We start from the raw sequence: 22,028 nt of genomic DNA, 5'->3' as shown, positions 1-22,028 counted from the left end.
GAAACCAGAGCGCACAGAAACGCCATTTACCTTCCCGCTGCAGCGGTACCTATTTATCTACTTGCACTGGCATGCTTTCGAACTGCTAGGTTGGCAGGAGCTGGGACAGAGCAATGGGAGCTCGCCCCGTTGTGGGGATTCGAATTCCCGACCTTCTGACTGGCAAGCCCAAGAGGCTCAGTGGTTTAGACCACAGCGCCACCCGCGTCCCCTAATGAAATTTATAATTACCTGCCCTGCAAATCTCAGTGTGGTTCACAACCCAAAATTACAATATAAAAACCATATTTTGGTACAGGGAGCGGGGTTTGCAATGTTGCAGAATGGACTTTTGCAAATGAAAAGAAACTAATCCGTCACCTTTGCGTTTCCAAAGTGAAAGGAGCTTTGCATGGAGACTCACAGGTCTGTTCCACACCTGCAGCCGATTCCTGGAGAGGAAGTGATGTGCCTGGATTTGGAAACTCACATTTCTTTTCTCCTCACCCCCACCTCGCGGTTTTCCTTTGCAGACCCTGGAAGCACCGAGGAGGACCAGATTTTCTCCCCCTGCTGGACTAGAGCTGCTGAGACAATCTGAGCTGCTATTTCTCCTTCCCTTCCAAAGACGCCCCCCCCCCTTGCAATGTTCTGTTCCAGCAGCTGCAGACAGAGCATCTGCCGCACGTCCAAAACGTTGCTCTCAAACCCTCCTCTGCAAACCGCGTGTCTGCAACTCCCCGAGCCTCACAAAAAATTAACAAATCTGCCTACAGATAAATAAGAAAGGACCAGAAAATCTGCTCATTTGGCAGATAACATATTGATAACATACTGTATTGATTATGATGGATGGGGGAAGCTTTTCCAGCCTGGGGGCCGCATTCCTTTCTGGGGAAGCTTCTGGGGGGCCACTTGCAATGTGGATTTGACCTTTGTATGGCGGTCTCTTTTCTACAGCCTGTCACCCAGAGGCATTATTAGAATCCTCCAAGGACACCCTGGCCAAGCAGGAAACATTCAAGGAGGGTGTGGTGCCAGATCAGCCAGGGGTGTGGCTTACAGAGAGTCCCAAGGGCCAGATAGAGAGACCTGGGGGGCCACACTACCCCACCTCCTGATGTTATATAAATGGGCTATATTCAAGAGCAGACCTGCTTAAATTAACCGACCTCATACAAATATACTGTAAGTTTTTCTAGCTTATAATTTGTATACCGCCACCTTTATATTTATATACTAACTTATTCATATACTAAGTTACTATATAAATGGAAATATAAGTGAGCTGGTATATAAATGTTTAAAATAAAACAAAATAAAACAGAGAAATAGTATTGAGGACTAGTAACTTCAATTTTAAAAAAATGAAAATAAAATGAGATCCTAGAAGGTTTGCACTCAGGTAGCACATTCTGGGTTGTATGCAGTTAAATTATACCCTGGAGGGCACCCACTGAAATTAATACATTAATAAAATTTTATATACATGCATCCTAACCACTTCAGGCATGTCTTTTTATCAGCCTGTTTTCCTCAGAGGTTGCGTGGAGGGTTTTTGTTCGTTTGAACCCGACCCGCATCTCTGTGCGTCTCGTGTGAACCCGCCTCTCAGGAAGAAACGCGTGTCTCCGCGTCCGCGAGCCGCTTTGGGCTCGAGAGAGCGCGCGCGCGACCTCCCGACGTGTGTGAGGGAGACACCTTGAGCGAGGCGCGCGCTCGCCGCCTCTTGACAGACAGCGCCGTCGCTGAGGGCAACTGAGGACAAGGCTACGCACGCGCAGAGGCGAGCGCGCGGGCTGGGTTGAGAGAGGCGCGCGCAGCGCGGGGGGGGGGAAGGTCTCGCTCGCGCTCGCGCGCTCTCTCTCTCTCTCTCTCTCTCTCTCTCTCTCTCTCTCTCTCTCTCTCTCTCTCTCTCTCTCTCTCTCTCTCTCTCTCTCAGAAGCGCGCGCTCTCTCTTTGGCCGCCCGCGCCCCTTAAGCGTGCCTCTCCTCAGCGCGCACGCGCGACCCCTCACATTTTCCCGCGCGCCACGCTTTTCATTATTATTTTATTGGGTGTGTTGAGGGAGAGACAAGACAAGCCCCTCCCACTCTCGTGGTTGCCCCCGCGTGCCCACTTTTTTTTAATTTCGGGGAAATATGAGAAGCTCCGCCCACTCTCGTGGTTGGTCACGCCAACCACCCGTGCGCACCACCTCCATGTATTGTAAGGGGGGGGGGGAGTGCGTTCTGGCCTTCCCTGTGCGCGCTCCCGCCCGCCCGCCCGAAAACTATCCCATTCTGCGCTTTATCACTACTACGAAAGTAGCGAAACAACCTATGGAAATAACATTGGTTGGCATCTCCCGCCCGCCTCCTTTCCCTTTGCGCCCTTGTTAGCTTCGCCGCCGTTGCCATCCTCCGCGGCCCCTCCTTTCCCTGACGTCGCCGGGTGTGCGAGGGAGGGGGGGGGGTCGACCGGCCCAAAATGGCGGCCGCGTCGCTGTTGGTGCGGCTGACGAGGCGCCCGGCCCGGCGCGAGCGACGACAATAGAGAGCAGGGGAAGGAGCGGCCTCCTCTCTCTCCCGCCCCCTCCTTCCTCGCCTCTCGCTGGTGCTCCTACTCAGCCGCCGCCGCCGCCGGTCTAGCATGGTGCGGGTCCGCCGCCGCTGGGCCCCCTCCGCCGCCCCGACCTGACCTCTCCTGCTCCCTCGCCGCCGCCGCCGCCGCGCCGGGGTCCCTTCGGCCGCCAACATGGGCGAGAGGCTGGAGCTGCGGCTCAAGTCGCCCGTGGGAGCCGAGCCGGCCGTCTACCCGTGGCCCCTGCCAGTCTACGTGAGTCGTGGGGGAGGCGGGAGGCCCAGGGAGGGGAGCCCCCCCCCCCGCGAAGGAGAGGGGGGCAGGGTTGGGGGTCATGAGGCAGCGGGGTGGGGGATCTGTCTTGTCTCCTGCATTTTTATGGGGGGGGGGGGATTCGAGCTGCTGCTGTGTCACTTGGGGTTATATGAGGCTTTTGGGTTTTTTTGGGGGGGGGACGGTTGCTAGTTGTGGGGAGGGGTATTTGGGGGGGGTTGCCATATGGGGGAATTTGAATACATTTGGGGGGGAGTCTGTTGGGGTGGGGGATTTGATGGGCTGCTGTGTCACCTGAGTTTTTCTGTTTTTCTTTCGAGAGGTTGCTGTATGCGGGGAGGGGTATTGGGGGGGGGTTGCCATATGGGGTATTTGGGGATTTGAGTGCATTGGGGGGCAGTTGTGCTGATGGGGTGGGGTTGCTCTATGTAGGGGGAGATTTTTGGGGAGTTGTCACCTGGGGGGATATGTAAGTTTAGGGGGGGTTGCCGTAGGGGGGAGTTGGGGAGAGGGATTTTGAGGGGTTGTTATGTGTGGGGAGGAGCATTTTGGGAGTTGCCATATGTGGTATTTGGGGGATGTGTAAGTTTTTTGGGGGGTGACGTATGGGGGAGTTGGGGAGATGGATTTTGAGGGGTTGCTATATTGGGAAGGGGGATGTATAAGGTTCAGGGGTTGCCGTTATGGGGGGGTTGGGGGATTCAGTGTCAGTTTGGCGGATTATGTGGGGACGAGTTGGGGAGGGAGGTGCGGGGTGGTTGCTATATCGGCAGTTCAGGAGGGAGATTTTGGGGGCTGCTTTGGTATTGGGGTTATTATTTGGGGGAACTTGGAGAGTGCAGTATAGTTGGTTGTAAGGAGGAAACAGGCTTCATAGAGGCTTATTCTATAGGGGTGGTTTCTGTATCCTCCCTGGGGGCTACAATTGGGGATGTTTTGTGGTAATGGGTGTCTAGGGGTACCCCATTAGGGGGGAAATCATACGTTGTGTGCACACATGGAATAATTTGCTGTCTATGTGGCTGGGGGGGGGGTAGGGAGCAATTGGAAGTGTTAAGAAGCAGAGGGGGGCGGGAGAAGGAATGTGACAAAATTATATGTCAGGAACTCCACTGTGCAAAAGCGTGGGGGTGGGCTATGTGAATGGGGAGCGCTTTGCCACTTGAGTGGGTTGCATTGGGGGGCTGTTATATGGGGGAAGTTTGGCTGCTTGGAAATGGAACTTCCATGGGTTGAACTTCTATTGGTGAATTTGGGTTGGAGTTATTACCCAAGGGGCAATCCAGAAATTGTGTGTGTTAAGTTGGTGATGTGGGGGTGGGGGCCTTCCTGCCAGGGCAGGTATTATGTTTGGGGGGGGGAACAGATGTGGGATGCAACTGGATTCTTCTTAGTGAGGAAACAATGTTATGCAAAGGGCAAGGAGGTCATACGTGCATTGTTTTGCTCTGAAGGTCGCCCTTCACACCAAACGCTTCACACGTGCATTAGAAATTGGTTCAACTCCCCAGTGCTACTCATCCACATGATGTCTCACTTGGACTGCATCAGCTCCTCACGCCTGCAGAACTCACTCCCTCTCAGCATTCCACATGTTCCCATATTAAAATTTGACCTCCCTCGCAATGCCAGGTGGAGTGGTGATCTGCTGAGGGCCACATACCAGGGGTGGGTGGGGCAGAGGTGAAAGTAGGAGGAGCAATGGATGCAAATTTTTCCTTTTGTGCAGGACAGGAGGCACACACAGGCCACACAAGCACCCCCTGCTCTAATATTTCAACTTTCCTGTTCTCAAAACTTTTACCTGGAGATGATCCTGATGTGAAATTAAGCCAGTCTGACTACAGGGCTCAGAGGTGTCTCCAGAATATGTTCTTTGCCACATTTGCCCTTTTATCCTTGAGTGCTTTCCAGAAATATACCTCTTTTCTGTGTGCTTTTATGCCTTTCCCCCAGTGTTTTGATCTATACTTTCCCCCCTTCAGAAACCCTCCACAAGGAAGGCTCTTCCATTTGAATCTCCTGCGCAGAACAGCTTCTCTGGGGCTAAACACACACCACCCTCCCCTTTTCTGCATCTCAGCTCCTGAGAAACTGATCTCTACTTCCTTGCACCCTCTTGCCTGCCATCCCTTCCCCTTTCGCTGCTTGCAAGGCTCTTCCGGGTTTGCCTTCCACACACAGCTTGGTACATCTTCCTGTGCGTGCTCCTTGCTTCCTGACTTCCTTGCAGTTTGCCAGGGACATCTAGCTTGGATGGCTTTTAAGTGGAAAATTAGACACGTTTATGGAGGGAAACGCATCTCGGCTGCTAGTCATTATGCTTGCCATAGACTGACTCTGTAAACATGAGGGTTTCATATCTCTGAACTCCAGTTGTAGGGGAGCAATGATGAGATAGGGCTTGTGTGGCGCCTTCCTTGCCTGGCTCTGGCATGAAAGCTTCCCTTCCCCTTTCTCCTGTGCTTTTGGCCCTCAAGCTTTCAAGTATTTGTGGCCTCCTTTGCTGAGGCAGCATCACCTGCTAGACCTGCCTTTCATGTGTATAGATGGTGGGGGGGGGGGTTGTTGCAATTGGCTTCAATGTTTCTGTTACGTTTGTAAGTTTGAGTCATTTCCATGAGTAAAGTTGCTGATAAATACATAATATATCAGGGCCCCCGGGAACCTAGGAATGTCCCCCACCCCCTGGTAAAATTTACATTCATTGTCCCAACTGCTTTTATCTCTGCCCACCCCTGGCAGGAGGAGGAGGGATGGCTTGGGCAGTTGCCCATGAGATAAAGAGATCCTCCAGCTGCCCCCCCTATTGTAAATAGAAACTCCTCCCTGCCCTTTATCATCTTTGATAAGATATTTGTGTGTGTGTGTAGATTGTTTGGAAACTTCCCCCCTTGCTTCTTCATTAACCCCTCCCATTTGTGGTCAAATGCTATCCTGGTGTGGTCAGTGTACCCAAAGCATTTTATTATTGTTATTATTTTGCACCCAATAATCTCCTTTCTTTAACCTCCCAAATCCTCAGTTGACCCACTGAATGCAACTGTCACTGGCCTTGCACTCTCTGTCCTGACCCCATTGCTCAGGACACAGAGCTGTTGCCTGCTTGGTCCTTTGCCAACCTTTTCTGTTCAGCTCTCCCCACCCTATCTTGCTCCCTGCCCCCCCCCCATACACACTCTTTTGAGTCCCAGACATTCTTTGCATCCCAGGCCAGCCATTTCAAAGTACAGTAATCTTACTTTTCCTGTTTGTGGATGACTCACCCACTTGCAGATACTCCTCTAGGTCCACACCCCAAACATCTTTCTTGCCTCCTGTTCCTCCCTCTGACACTTCCACACTTCACAATCCTTTGCCTGCTGTAATGTGTGCTCTTGGAGAGGCATGTTTCATCTGTTTCCCAAGAGCATTAAATTATTACGGGATAATTAAGGGTTTCCCCTTCCAGACTTCTTCTTCTTCTTCTTCCAAACCCAAATCCAGTGTTGCATTCCTCCTTTCCCCCAACATTTGGACTCAATCACTCATTTTGCATAAGCTGCTGCGAGGAACAATTAATACTCTGTGGTTGGGATGGATTGTGCAAAACTGATATAAAGGATTAGGTTCCTTTTTTGTTTCTTCAGCGCTAGGTAACAGGGCCCTTCTGTTTTAGGGAGGTGATAAAGTACAGAAAAACAAATTAATAGAATTAATTAGCTGTGTTTTCTGGAATGGCTTTGGATTGAGATATGAATAATAGAATTGTAGAGTTGGGAAGGGATCACAAGGGTCATCTAGTCCAACCCCCTGCAATGCAGAAACCTTTTTGCCCAATGAGGGGCTCAAACCCACAACCTCGAGATTGAGTCTCCTGCTCTACTGACTGGGCTATCCCACAGGATATATGGAAATGCTTGTAACTCTCTCATGTTGTTGTTGTTGTTGTTTAATAAAAAGCAACCCTAAGGTCATTTTCTACCTCTGGTTAGAAGAAGATGTACAGTGGGGATGAGGAGCGAAACGAGGGATGCAGACTTAAGTAAAGAATGTTCTTCAATTCCTGTTCCTTCATGAAAAGAGACATGCCTGCAAATTTCCCCCCACTGTGATCCATGTTTGGTTATTGTGGAGCCCGCCGGCAACGACGCCTCATTTCATTTTTGCAGTGGTGCGTATGTGTGGCATTCTAAACATCTCATGAATGTGGCTGCCCCCTCCCTCCCTCTTATGAATAATAGTATTTGGGGTGGAAATAACATTTCCACCCCAAATACTATTATTCATAAGAGGGAGAAATAACATTTTTGGAAGTATAATATGGTGGACATGAAAGAGACAACCGCTTTTCAAAAGGCTGCTGTGCTCAGCATCTCAGCTGGGTCAGAGGACTTGCATTCTCTTGCCAGAGAATGGGCTTCTTCTTCTTCTTCTTCTCCTCCTCCTCCTCCTCTTCCTTCTATCTGGCACAGAGCTTATTTGAGGAGCTTATTTGAGTACTGTATTTCTGTGGCCTGCGGCATTTCCGTCAGTTGTGTTTCCATGCCTTTCAGCGGTTAAAATGAGGCTGGGTCCCAAATGCCTTGTGGAGACCCGAGTGGCTGTAAGAGATCTGCACAGCACAGGTCAGCTGTTAAGTGTGTGAGTGGTTGAGGAATGACGGTTTGTTTGTTTTTAAGGAGAGAAGGGCAAGCCCCGCTGCACGCTGATGATGTTAGCCTTGGCTTTCTGTCATCTTGGTGCTGTTGATACTCCGGTTTCCAAAACATCCTGCCCGCTTAGGAGGGCGCGCTATTTTTGACCGGCTTGTTAGGCTGTTCCCAGGGAGCAGTGCATGGTGGTTAATGTCCCCTTTCCTGTTTGGCCAGCTCTGTGTGTTTGTGTGTGTTCCTAACGCTTTCACAGAAATCGAAAGTGCAGTTGCCTCTCTGCTTAGTTCTTTTCATCACTGGGTTATTTTCAAGCTTGGTTTGCACAGGGTAATAAATCTCATTCCAAAAGACCATCTCAGTTTGTTGACATTCCAACCCAATGCATTTTTTAAAATTGAAACTTTTATTTTAGAGCAGACTCTAGCTGTGGGGTGCAATTAAGAATCTGTAAAGCTCTTTTTGTTAAACATGTTTTTTTTTAAACTGTGTGTAAGTCCCCTAGAACAGGCACCCCCAAATTTGGCCCTCCAGCTGTTTTGGGACTACAACTCCCATCATCCCTATCTAACAGGACCAGTGGTCGGGGATGATGGGAATTGTAGTCCCAAAACAGCTGGAGGGCCATGTTTGGGGATACCTGCCCTAGAAAAATTATATAGAATAAATTTTGGGCTACATGCAGTTACTCAAGAGTAGGCCCATTGGAATTAAGAGGTCTAAGTTAATCTGTGCCCATTAATTCCAATGGGCCTTCTCTGAGTATGGCTAATATTTGAAACAACCTTCTATTAATTATATTTTTAATTAATGTATAGAATAAATGTTATTACTGAGGATGATATTGGGTTGTAGTACCCAATGACTCCAAGTAGATGCCCTGAAATAAATGGGCATGCCTAACTTAAGCCCCTCAATTCCATTGCCTCTGCTCTGACTGTAACTTAATTGGAGACGCCCCCAATTAAAACATCCAGAGCAAAGTGAAATTACGGCATGCCCTGAAAATCCGCATCAAACAAACCATAGCATCTAGTGTGTATATTTCCTGTTGCCTGGAAGAGTTTCTCAGGGCATTCAGGAATCAGATCCTGCAAGTCTATGGGGGGGGGACACCTTTGTAGTTGGCCCCCCCACCCCACCCCTGCATGCAATCCGATTGGCTGCCAGTGCAAACCTCACCAGGAAATGGCTTGATCGTGACTGTGGGGTATTCCCAATCGGCACCACCACCGCAGCTCAGACCACCCTGCTTTCTGCATCCGTGCCAAATCTAAAGCCCTACAGTATGCATAGGTGACCTTTTGAAAGAGCCCCCCCCCGCCCCCAGGTTTCCATGGTGCCTGCCAGGTCCTGTTAAGGTGATCCCAGTATGGACCTCAAAGCACCGTCCTTGGGTTCTGAAGCCCGCCTGTGCAACCTCCTCCACTGGTTCGAGTAGAGAGATGGGTGGGTAGCAAACAAGCCGACCCCCAGTGCTGCCTCTGTGGCCTCCAGCACCAGATTCAAGTCCCAAAGTGGAAGTATTACCTGGTAGGGGCAACAGAGTCAGGACCATAGTGAGCCCATCCCCTGCTTCCCATCCTCTGCTGCTCCAGTGCCAAGTACCCAAGCAGAGCTGAGTCAAACTCACCCCGCCTGGCTCACCCACTCAGGTTTCAGTAATGCATGTGCCGGTTTGCCCCCTCATCGAAGTGTCAGACCAACCCTTGTTGCACGGCTTACGGAATCTGGCACTAGGAAGGCATTTTCCGCTTGACCTTGGTGGTGAACGCTGCTCCATTAGACCTGCTTTCCACGGCTTGTTCCGTCCAGTCCCCTCTTAAAGCCCATTACCATATCCCGCGATGGTGTCTGCCAGGTATAGGTCATGCGTTGGGCGATTGTGCGCATAAGAAGTGCCTTCTTCTCGCCTGTCTCTGCATCTGTCGCCCTGACCTGCAGCGTTTCCCCGCTGTGCATCCAAAACCGTTACCGGGATGAGGGACGTTGCAGGGCTTTTTAGAAATCAATCCACTTTGGACAACACTGTTAGCTAGCCTGCTGACATTGGGCTGTATGTATATAGTCAGCTGTAAAAAATAGATAAAAATAATATTCTCTCCTCCCTTGTCTTAGAAGCTTTCTGGCACCAAAGGAAAGAAGGGTGCCCTTGTGGTTTCAGAGCTGAGGTCTCTGACGTCAGCAGACTGTCTCTTAGTTTCACTGCTCTGTTTCCTTTGCTGGAGGTTCAAGTAGCAAGGTGGGAATTGGTTCTGTTCGAGTGAAGCAGAGCTTTTGGGATTGTGGTCTGGAGATTCCAAGTGAGTGCTGGATTTTTTGGTCAGAGGAGGCCTACTCAGCAATTGAGGGGTGTGTGTGTGTTGGTAGAGCATGAGACTCTTAATCCCAGGGTTGTGGGTTCGAGCCCCATGGCAGAGAACAAGATTCCTGCATTACAGTGACCCTTGTGCTCCCTTTCAGCTCTACAGTTCTATGATTCTAGGTATTTAGGTGTTCTCAGTGGGGGGGGGTGTCTTTAAATAAACCAGACATTAAATTTATTTATTGCATTTATTTGGATCTCACATTTTTCTCCCAAGTTGCTCAAGGGGGGGGTACATTGGTGTTTTTCAACTGTGGGCCCCATGTTGTAGGACTGCAACTCCCACCATCCACTTCTAGCTTAGCTAGTAGTCAAAGATGATGGGATTTGTAGTCCTACAAAACCCAGGGAACCAAGGTTGAGTAACACCAGTGTACAAGGTTTTCTTCACCTCCTTATAATCCCCACAGCGACCCTATAAGGTACCTTAGGCTGAGAGAGGCAGGGACTGGCCCCCAAGGTCACCCAGTGAGCCTTGTGGCTGAGTGAGAGATTTGAACCCTGGTCTCTGCCAGGTCCTAGTCTGGCACTCTGACCACCACATCGCAGGGGTGGCTCTTTCAGCCCTGCTTAACTCAGCGGCTCTTAAACAGAGGAGCAGAGAACCAGTCCTTGAACTTTGTCCCTGATAATGTTTACGTTCTGCCAGAAAGCTATCATTGGGGGTGTGTTTGCGTGTGCATGCTAGAATTTATCAAATGCAGACGTGGGGAGGAGGGGGGTCATATGTTCTGCAAGGCACACGGGCAAATTGTCTGCTGTTAGCTCAGTAGAAATGCTGTAACGATCCAATACAGTTGTTCAGAGGCAGAACTTCAGTTCCCCTTTCCAAGGCTACCCAACCAGAATGCACTGAAAAGAAAAGCAAAAAGCAAATGTTGGATATGCAAAATAAGGTTATGCATGCTGTGCCTATTTGCGTAATTTACTGGGGTTGCAGCATTTCAGCTTCCCCCCCAATACAGAAGTTGTGGTTTTCAATTTCAATGTAACACACCTTGCGTTCAGCTTGCTCTGATGTTTAACATTGGTCTTACTTAGCTGTATATAATTGCAGTGAAATTTCAAATAAGGAAACAGCAGCGCGCCGCAACAGTGTAATTTTGCTTAGAAATGTGCATCTGCCCACCCTCTTTAAAGAAGCTCATCCACTCCTACAAGCAGAGTTTGGGGGATACTTTATTGCACCTTTCAAAGCTCTCTTAGTCCATTCATCTATGAATTCCTTGCGTCGGCAGCCCCCACCCTGTTGCTGAAATTAGGCCCGAAAAAGGGTGCCTGTTGCAGCTGATAGCTTCCCCTTCCCACAAGCCAGCGTTCGAAATTCGCCAGGCGCATTTTTTTCCTGGCTATCAGCCACCTGTGACCTAGTGAATATGCCAGGTTGGCACCTGACGTCTCCCCCATCTGGGGATCCTTGGATCTGAACTGTTTTCACTGTTTTCACACACCAATACCCCATCTTGTAGAATTCTATTCATTATATTTTATCTGCACAATCAGAATGAATTTCAGCAACCAAAATGCTTTTTCTGTGCATCCAGAGCAGGAGCATTGAACAACGTTATAGCAAATTGTTGTTGCTTGTCTTCAGTTCCCCCACTGCCCTACATTCCTACGTTATGAATGGTCTGAGTCACCATTACGAAAAAGAGGTTGGAATAGGTCAATAGATATGTGGACTGTCCCGGGATCAAGTGACTTTACTTCTTTAAGTTCTCAAAGTTATTAACCTGGCTCAAGGTTGTCCTCTGAACTAACCAGATGTTTAACTGAGAATCCATCATAGTCAGTCCATCATTTGGAAAATAAGACTTGAGAGCTGCCTTGCCTAAAAATGGCAACTAGGCATTATGTTTTGGCGCCTAGCTTATATATCTAGAGTTTCTAACACTGTTTGGCTCCTGAACCCCCGCCTGAGATTTTCCTCCAGGTTGAATGGTATAGAGATGGTCTGAATAGCTCATCGGCCAGAGCTTCTTGTCATGGTTGGGGCCTGTTTAAAGTTGAAACATGTATGTGTGTTTGTACGTCTATACCCTGTGTACTTTGGGATGATAAATCTAGAATTGCTGCAGTCACAGCTGGATTTGCATAATTGCTCAGCTGCTGTTGGTGTCACGATGTTCAGAGCTCGGAGGATGACCTGAAAGCATGTATCCCCCCCCCCGCATATTGCTAATTAAGGCATTGGGAGGACAGAGCCCCCTCCCACTGGCTTTCATGTAACACTGAAGGGTGTGACTCCCACTTCTCCCATCTCCCTATTTCCTGAAAGGGAACATGAAGAGTTTTTTCCTCTCTCTCCCTCTCTAATGAATCAACAGTGCGTAGTTCTTCTTATCTGGGTAAGATGAATCGTGCAGAGTTTGAATAATCCTCCCTAATTTCCCCACCCACTCAATGACTCAGAAAGTGGTTTTTTTCTGAAGCTGACCCCCCCAACCTTTGCATTTGTGGCTACTGCCTTTATACCAGCAGTAGTTTTTCTTTATTTTTAACTTGCTAGGAGTTTGCAAACACTCTCATTGCTCCCTCCTTACACACACACACACACACACACACACACACACAGCAAAGGTGAGCTAGGAAACAGAAACAGAAACTCCTAGAGATCAAAAAAGCCTTTTCGGAACAGGGAGGTCTTCATAATCATTTTTAAATGTATTTTTATTAAAGATATCTTGATTTACAGAGGTATGTGCAATGCCTCTCTCTCGTGTTTTTTCCCATGTATCATTTTTGAAAATCAGTTTCATTTGTTGAGTGGAAGGTCAGTTTTAAGCGGCATCAAATATCTGCCGTGGTTCCCGAGAGCAGAATTGGTTCTGGAGGATGGATGTGGCTGTCTTAGGACCACAGGAAGTTGTCTCGCACTTAGTCAGAGACCGTTCCTCCTCCTTGCTCACTGCTGTTTACCCTGACCAGCAATGGCTCTACAGCAGGGGTGCCCAAACTTTTTTCAAAGAGGGCCGGATTTGATGAAGTGAACATGCGTGAGGGCCGACCAGAGTTGTTGACCTTTTTTTTAGGATTGAAGTTCTTATCTCAGCCCTACCTGGAGATGCTGCAGATGAAGCCTCAGATCTTCTGCATGCCAAGCAAGTGCTCTCCCACTGAGCTGTGGCTTTTCCCATCTTCGAATTGCCGGAAAGGTGCCCATGTGATCCTCTCCCTCCCAGCTCCATAAACTCCGCTTGCCCTGGGCTGACGCTGCCTGAGGACAACAACTTCTGTGGCTCAGCTGATGTTGGGTGTCAGCCTTTCCCAACCCAGCATTCTCCAGGTGTTTTGAACTACAACCAGTGTCAGAAACTCAGCTGCACAGTATAATCCAATTGCCAAATGGTACCTTAAACCTCAGGTTGCGGTCGCTGTGACGGTATGTCTAGTTGTCACTCTACCCATCTGAAAAGCGATGCTGCTTTTTAAGCCTAAGGATCAAAATTGTTGCAAAATAAACAAAACAATTGCTATCGTACCGTTTGTGTGTGTGTCTTTGGATGTTTTATACTTTAGCCGAGCGGTTTGTAAAAGTTTTGAACGAACTGTGAATTGAACTGGAACCGAATTACAGTAGTTCCCTTTCAGGGGCCGGGGAGGCGCTGAGTCAAATTCCTTTTTGAAATGAGTGTTCCAAGTTTAGGGTGTTGCTTTTTGGGTGGGTGTTCCTCCCCTCCCCTCCATGCGAGTGAGTGAGAAGCGTTGCTTCTTAACATTTTCATTAAAGGTTAACCACAGAGATGAGTAAGGCCCGGTGTTAATGACACCCTTCCACTAAAACCCCACAAGAGAGAGAGAGCGTGGGCAGGCATCCCAGTTGCCCTGAGTTAGTCACTCAGTGGCTCATGGTTGGCCTGGAATCAGGGGGCCATGAGGGGGAGAGCCAACTAACTCACTTTTTAATTCTGCCTTTAGACGTTTCTTAAAACTCCTGCCTGTCTAACCGTGGTTTTCACACAGTCCTTGCTGGTTTGATATCATTCTGTATCTGCCCTGGCCTCTAACGGTGTTCCCAGGAACTACTGGCTTTTTACATTTGGAAATAAGAAAAGGACTTTGCCTACTCCAGGGGTCGGCAAGGTTTACCTCGCCTGGGCCAGTTTACTCCAGCAGAGATGAAGAAGAAGAAGAAGAAGAGTTTGGATTTGATATCCCGCTTTTCACTACCCGAAGGAGTCTCAAAGCGGCTCACATTCTCCTTTCCCTTCCTCCCCCACAACAAACACTCTGTGAGGTGAGTGGGGCTGAGAGACTTCAGAGAAGTGTGACTAGCCTAAGGTCACCCAGCAGCTGCATGTGGAGGAGTGGAGACGCGAACCCGGTTCCCCAGATTACGAGACTACCGCTCTTAACCACTACACCACACTGGCCCACGATTTCCAGCATTTGTGCAGATGTGATTTTCGGTGTCTGTGCAGATGCGGATTTCGGTGCCGTGGAAGCGAGTTGCTGAGCTGTGTCAGTTTAGCACAGCGCGTGGGGACTCGCCAAGTGGGTGGCTTGGTTCGGGGGCGGCTCTTGGGCCAGTTAAACGACCCCCACGGGCCACTTGTGGCCCTTGGCCTTAGGTTGCCGACCCCTGGCCTACTCAGTCCCAGGGGATCCTACCTAGCTCTACATTAAGTTCACCTGCAGACATCCTGCTCTGGGTGATTATACCTTCAGAAGGGGGGGGGTGGCTACTTGAGACTGGGGGATGGGGTGCCTCTTTGGTTGTGGGGAACCCAGGTAGTGTTATAAACTCAGATATATAACAAGCTAGGCGTCAAATGGCTCCTTCGACCAAGGTTACAGTCGCCAAAACAGAATGTCTACTTGCCCTTTTGGGGCAAGACGGCTCTAAAGTCTTATTTTCCATATGATGGGCTGACACTGATTGATTCTCAGTTAAACATCTGGCTAGTTCAGAGGACAACCTTGAGCTCGCTTAATAGCTTTGAGAACTTAAAAGAAGAAAAGTCAACTCGATCCTGTGATAGTCCCCACATATATTGGCCTATTCCAACCTTTTTTTCTAAATGGTGACACAGACCATTCATGACGTAGGGCTATTCTTCACAGCTGTGAGCAGGGCAGTAGGTTGGGGTAAGTGAAGAAAACAATAATTCATTATCACGTTGTTCACTGCTCCTGCTCAGGATGCACAGAAAAAACATTTTGTTTTCCAGAAATTCATTCTGATTTTGCAGATAATATATAATTGATAGAATTTTGCAGGATGGAGCCTTAGTGTGTGAAAACAGTTCAGACCCAAGGATCCCCAGATGGGGGAGATGCCACGTGCCATCCTGGCTCCCAGGAATCTTCACTTGGTCACGAGTGACCGATAGCCAGGTGCGAATTTCAAACACAGCCAGTCACTATCAGTTTTTGACTTTTCATAAGAAGAAAAGGCATTTGCCTACCCAGTTCCAGGGGATCCTGCCTGAATATAAATTAAGTTCACCTGCAGGCATCCTGCCCTGGGTGAGTCTACCTTCAGAAGGGAGGTGAGTGGCTGGCTACTCAAGACCATGGGGTGGGGTGGCTTTTTGGTTGTATGAAACCCAGGCCTTGGAACACCTTCCCCAGTGAATATGGATAGGTGCTCATGCAAGCGATCAGTGGGAGACGACTGTTCCTCCCGCTTGCTGGGAGAGGGAAGAGGGTAGAGAAGGTGTGTGTGAATGTGTGTGTACACCTGAAGGAGCATCTCCACCCCCATCGTTCAGCCCAGAAACTGAGGTCCAGCTCCGAGGGCCTTCTGGCGATTCCCTCACTGCGAGAAGTGAGCATACAGGGAACCAGGCAGAGGGCCTTCTCGGTGGTGGTTCCCGCCCTGTGTAACACCCTCCCATCAGATGTCAAGGAAATAAACACCTGAGTTTTAGAAGACATGAAGGCAGTCCTGCATAGAGAAGTTTGCAATGTTTGATGTTTTACTGTGACGAATGTTTTTAATTTGTTGTAAGCTGCCCAGAGTGGTTTGGCCAACCCAGTCAGATGGGAGGCATATAAATAATAAATGGTTGTTGTTGTTGTTGTTGTTGTTGAAGAGGTGCATGTGTTTGCGAGAGAAAAGAGGGACAGCCCTGCCCAAGAATGGAGTGCAATTTCCCAGCTGATGAGCCCCAAGGCCCTTGACAAAGCGAAAAAGGGACTCCACCCTGCCTTAAACTAAAACTAAAAATATTAAAGATTTCTTAGTTTACAAAAATATGTGCATTGTCTCTTTTTTCAAGTTGTGTTTTCTACACATCAGTTACATTTGTTGTGAGTGTTAAGGAAAAATCTAGGTGTGAGGCTGCTCAGTCACCCAGCTCGTCGGGCAGAGCCCGCGGGTCCCTGCGGAATAAAGGAAGGAGTCCAGCCACCAACCGGAGCAAAATAGCGTAGATCAAAGTTTATTGCGCAACAGGTTCAAGACAAGATTGAACCCCGAGGATGGGGTGACAAGAACTTTTAAAGACTTTGATCCTTTCCCAGCATACAATTTGTTAGGCATCATCACCACATCATTGCTACATCACTACTGTCAAATCGTCAGTGGTTGCTCATGAGTAATCAGCCAGAAGCCGAACTTCTAACAACTAAGTTCTTTATTGTGCAAATATTTACAGTGGAGCTCAAATAAAAACGTCCATCTCATCCCTCAGCAGAGTCCGGGAATGACCGTTTCCGGTTCTTGGTCCAGCACAGAAGGCGCGGGATTCTAAACCCCCGCCTCCCCCTTCCACGTCCTTCCTCCCTTCGCGATCGGAGCGCGGGAAAAGGTCCCTGTTCCCCACTTCCTGCTTGGTGTTGAGGCTCTGTGATCCTGACACAGCCCCCTGTCCTGACTCCCTGCTTCCATCTCCCCTTCCCCACTGGAGGAGTGGCCTCCTCCTCCTCCAGAGGAGGATGACGAACTGCGGAGAGGGGGAGGTGGGTCCCTGTACAGCAATGGATCTGGGAAAGCTACCTGTCGGGGTGAGGGGGGTTTCCTGACAACTACTACATCAGAAAATGGGAGGGTTGTACAAGATTAACATAGAAGCAATGCCCTGGGGTGAAATGCAAATGCATGATAAGTATCCCACTGAGAAAGAACAGTAGAACCTTGGTTTGCATAGTCTGTCACCTGGGTGGGTCAGGAGGAAAGCATTTGCTCAGTGATTGTCCCCCTGGGTACTTCCCCGTGCGTATGTGGCCTCCGCTTAAGGGATTATGGTGGGTAAGCCCTTGACCAAAGGTACAAATCAGCGGTAGAGGTAAAACCAGCGATTTTCTATGAATTTCCCAGTGTGGAGGAGACCTTGTTTAGGTGCCCCCCCCCCCGTCCCATTCCGTAACATGAGACATTAGTGTTGCATGCACTATTAGGTTGGGGGAGGGAAAGGGTAAGGAGGGTGCATGGGGTCATCTGCCTTAAACTTTTGACGCCTGGTTATTTAAGATGTGAAATGTATGATTGGTGCTATCTAGCTGTAAAGTTGAAATTCCGCTGTTGTTGCTTGAGTTTTGTCATTACTATTATTTGTGTGTCTCTTGATAAATAAATACTGGGCTGTGTATTATGTCGTAAGCCACCTTGGAAACCCTGGAAGTCAGGAGATAAATATTTGGATAAATAAACGAGGTTTCCCCCTAGCGTACTGGTTAATCTGTAAGCCTGGTTTACAACCTCCTCCTTGGCTCTAAGGCAGGAGGTGGTGGCTGCACTTGGCCAAACTGCAGAGCCTGCTTTGCAAGCAGAAACGTTTTGTGTCAATGGTCACCACTCTTACTTTGCGTGGGTTTTACTTGGCATGCAATTGTTGTGGCCTAGGCCTCCTTGTTTTCAGTCTTTTGCCGCCGACCCCCTTTGCAATCCTCTCCCTCCCTACTTGCGTACTACTGGGATAGCCAATGAAGTGCCCTCCAGCAGCTGTTTCTAACAAAAATGTTAGAAACTCATATAGGTAAGATAGGGACCAAAGGGATCCCTAAACCAAGCTTGCAGTTGCCAAAACGGAATGCCTAGTTGCCATTTTTGGGCAAGGTGGCTCTGAAGACTTACTTTTCAAATGATGGACTGACTGTGATTGATTATCAGTTACACATCTGATTAGTTCAGAGGAAAACCTTGAGCCAGGTTAAGAGCTTTGAGATCTTAAAGAAAAACAGCCGCTTGACCCAGGGATGGTCCACATATATACCGGTATTGGCCCATTCCGACCTCTCTTTCTTTACCCTGACTGCTCCTGCTCAGGCTGCACAGAGAAAGCATTTTGGTTCCTGAAATTCATTCTGGTAGTGCAGATTTGACGGATTGAATTCTACAGGATGGGGTATTAGTGTGTGAAAACAGTCCATATCCAAGGATCTCCAGGCATGCACCTTCAGATGGTGGAGACACCAGGCGCCATCCTGGTGCCCAGGCATCTTCACTTGGTTGCAAGTGTTTGAAAGACAGGTGCAAAATGCGCCTGGCTAATTTCAAACACTGCAGCGGCATCCGAAGGATACACAGGTTCCCCATCTCTGCAAGAAGAAAGTTTTTTGGAAATGGGTCCTCTTTGGGCGCAGGGAAATTAGATAGCATAGAGCTAGCCTTTTAAAATAACAGCCGCAACACATTACTTTTGGTCACTCCCCTGGCCCAGTTTTCATTTATCCGTATTTGCAAATAATGAGGGGTTTGTAGAAGCCAATGAGCCTTGGTGATCCGCCAGCCAACTTGGGTGATCTCTCCTTCCAGACAGTTCCTGAAACCACCTTCTTCTCTTTCTTTGTTGTTTCAGGACAAACACCACGATGCTGCTCACGAAATCATTGAGACAATTCGGTAGGTGTTAAGCAGCAGCCATTCTGCATCGCAACCAGATATTTTCACCCCCATCCCTCCTCTGCAGCTTGTGGAAACCCATCTCCCAATAGTGATGGAGACACTGTTCTTGCTAGGATTTCCCTTTTTATACCCTTGCTCTGTAATCACAGCTTCATGCAACATTGTGCATGTTTTACCCTGCATTAACATGAAAACTCCGTTTTGCCTAAAACACTGGAGGGTTGCCTTATAATCAGGTCAGGACCATGCCGGGGTCCCCAGACCATTATCAGCCGGTGTGGAGCAAGTTCCTTTCATTCCCCAACTGGGAATAAGACTATGAGCCTATATCTGTCTTGAAAAGGGCACACCCTTTCGTAAATAGTCTGAATCAAAGCCGCCATTGACAGCTTTGGCTAAGTAGGAGTACAGTATGTTGCATTGATTAGCTGGTCTGGAGAAGGGAGGTCACATGCCTTCTTTTCAAAAGTGACAGGGAGCTGTCATGTGTTTTTGCGCAGCCTTAGTATGAAGGAATTGGTTTATTTCTTTTAAAGTCACATTCAGGGTGGATTTGATTTAAATCAAACTGATTTAAATCACTAGTCCGTAAGGCTCAGGGCCGATTTAAATTTTTAAAAAAATATCCGATTTTTATTATTATTTAAATCGGCCCTGAGCCTTACGGACTAGTGATTTAAATCGTGATTTAAATCAGTTTGATTTAAATCAAATCCACCCCTGGTCACATTTGCCTCCCCTAGATTGAAGGTGTTGGGTGGTCAAAGCATTGTCTGCCCCTGAGTTTAGACCAGGGTTTCCCAACTTGAGTCCTCCAGGTGGTTTTGGACTACAATTCCCATCATCCCTGACCACTGGTCCTGCTGGGAGTTGTTATCCAAAAACAGCTGGAGACCCAAGTTTGGGAAACCCTGGCTTTGACCCTTCCCTTAAAAACCAAGTGAGATCCTACTCATAATTCTCAGTGAAAGGTCCATTTTAAACAAGAACCTAGCCAGCTGTCTTCCATCTCACACCTTGGGAGAGGGACCAGTCATACCTGCTCTTTATAAATCACAGTGTGCATAGATGGGGATGTGGGTGGTGCTGTGTTCTAAACCACCGAGCCTGTTGGACTTGCGAATCATATGGTCGGCAGTTCGAATCCACGCCGTAGCGTGAGATCCCGTTGCTTTGTCCCAGTTCCTGCCAACCTAGCAGTTCGAAAGCATACCAGTACAAGTAGATAAATAGGTCCCGCTGCAGCGGGAAGGTAAATGGCGTTTCCGTGCGCTCCAGCACTTGTCACTGTTCTGTGCGCCAGTAGCAGTTTAGCCATGCTGGCCACAAGACCGGGAAAAGCTGTCTGCGGACAAACTCTGGCTCCCTCGACCTGAAAACAGAGATGAGTGCCGCACCCCATAGTTGAATTCAACTGGACTTCACCGTCCAGGGTTCTTTTACCTTTACCTTTTACCTGCATAGATGGCAGTATACTTTTATTATTTATTTATATACCGCCCCCCATACCTGCAGGTCTCGGGGTGATTCACAGGATAAAATCAGAATATAAAACCACAAAATACGCAATCAAACGAGACAGACCTTTTGGGCTGTCAGTGAGCCCCTAACCATTTATGGTTTGGGACCAGGCTGTCTTAAAGATCTTTAAAATGTCACTATGCAAACCTCCCAGATTGTGGAATTCCCTCCCTAGAGAGGTCAGATTGTCTCCCTCTCTGCTATCTTTCAAGATTTTCCTTTGGAAACGGAGGTGCAGGCCGTCCTGACCACAGGGTTGCTGTCAGGGCAAACTGGATTCGAACTGCTGGCTCTGCTGCGATGTATTTTAATGATTCTTGTCAACAGGGTTTGTTGTTACTGTTTTGTGTGTTGGGAGCTGCCTCGGATCCCAACTTGGGAGAAAGGCAGGATATAGACAAAATGTAAACGGGACAAAATGTGTTTGGGCAGAGGTGGGCTTGCCAAAAGGAGGAGGAAATGATCTAGTGATTTTTTTTTTGGGGGGGGGTGTTATTTGCATATTTATTCCACCCACACCCTCTTTTCCTTCCAGGTGGGTCTGCGAAGAAATTCCAGACCTGAAGCTTGCTATGGAAAACTATGTTTTAATTGACTATGATACTAAAAGGTAAGGATAAGAGTCTCCTTAGTTCTCATTACTTTCCTCCCCCATGGCTCCCCCTAGAGGTCATCGCTGGACTCACAGCGCCAGTCAGCCCCAACCAGTACGTCAAATAGGGATGATGGGAAAGGTCGTCTTGGACACAGTGGGGGGTGGGTGGGCTAGATGACCCCTGGGGGTCCCTTCCAACACAATTCTATGATTCAGTGGCGCTTCTATTTTAAACCAGCTTCAAATTCTCAGGTGGGGATATGGGGGGGGGACGGGAGGAGGGGCTGCTATTGTGTCCCTTTTGTTGTAGATTCACTCTGGAAGTTGGAAGCTTTTGGCAAGGGAATTCTTCAGCTGTTTGATGGAGCTGTTTGAGAGAGCTCGATAAAGACAGCCTTTCTGATAAGGGCTCCTTTCCTGCCCTGCCCTTCACCCCCCCTCCCTTGCCTCTCCCCTGCCCTTTACTCCTTTGAAAGGTTAATTTGTCCTGTTCACAAATGTAAACAGGAGGAGGTTTTTCCTGCTGCTTCCATGTCCTCCTTGCAAGGATGCGAAGGGAGGGGTCCTCCCCACCCCCTGGGGTCTTTCCAAACAGGCCAGGGAGTGTCCTGGGTTATTAAACACACACCCCACGCAAAGTGCATGTGAAAATAAGAGATGAAAAACTGCCTTGGGTGGAGGAACCCACTCTTGGGTTGTTGGCTGCAAGAGTTGATGAAGAGGCTGAAAAAGCTGAGCAGCCCGATTTTTGCTCTCCTCTCTCTCTCTCCCCCCCTCCCTCCCTTGACGTTTGAAATCTGATTATGCAATGGGGGCACGTGACTTCCCCGTGCTGCCCCTCCTTTCCCTATCTCCTGTCCTGAGTTGATTCTTTAATCCTGGTTTAAAGAAAAAGAAAAATAAGCTCTCTAGGTTTTAGAGGTGTGTGTGTGTGTGGGGGGTCTTTCCTAGCCCCCCCCCAAACCCCCACCCCAATCCCAGAAATGATGGGGAACTGGAGCTGTATAGCGCAAAACATTTCAGTAAAAAATATTTCTAAACTAGGCTTGCAAGCTTGTCTGGCTGGAACTCTTAAAGTGGCTGGGAGGCTACAGTCCCGTTCCATATACTTAAAGGGAACTCTGCGGGACTTAACCTGAGTGGATGCATGCAATGGGGAAGGGTGGGGTGGAGAGCTGGATCCAGCTGGTGGGCCAGATCCCAAAGATGCTAGCCTTCCAAGGGCCACTTCGATGGGCAGGGTGGGTTTGGCCACCTGCCTCCAGAGATTGAAACGCAGAGCCTTCGCTGGGAGGGAAGACACTGGGAAAC

At 48.7% G+C, this 22,028-nt stretch overlaps 1 protein-coding gene across 4 annotated transcripts in view; it reads left to right on the top strand.

The window, feature by feature from the left end:
• The first annotated feature begins 2,418 nt into the window (after positions 1 to 2,418).
• The window catches only part of DOT1L (DOT1 like histone lysine methyltransferase), a 66,410-nt gene continuing 46,800 nt past the window's right edge, over positions 2,419 to 22,028 (top strand). For 2 of the 4 annotated variants that reach the window (XM_033136465.1, XM_033136464.1), the window contains exons 1-3: positions 2,420 to 2,796; positions 18,555 to 18,598; positions 20,658 to 20,732. In XM_033136465.1, coding sequence (XP_032992356.1) covers positions 2,716 to 2,796; positions 18,555 to 18,598; positions 20,658 to 20,732 — 200 coding nt within the window. In that variant the 5' untranslated portion in view covers positions 2,420 to 2,715. Of the gene's footprint in view, positions 2,797 to 18,554; positions 18,599 to 20,657; positions 20,733 to 22,028 lie in introns of all 4 variants that reach the window. The other 2 variants (XM_033136466.1, XM_033136467.1) reach the window with 2 other exon arrangements.

The sequence above is a fragment of the Lacerta agilis genome, chromosome 18 (assembly GCF_009819535.1).
Source record: "Lacerta agilis isolate rLacAgi1 chromosome 18, rLacAgi1.pri, whole genome shotgun sequence".
NCBI lineage: Eukaryota > Metazoa > Chordata > Lepidosauria > Squamata > Lacertidae > Lacerta > Lacerta agilis.
Note: the sequence above shows the minus strand (reverse complement) of the source record. Positions and strands in the feature narration are given on the sequence as shown.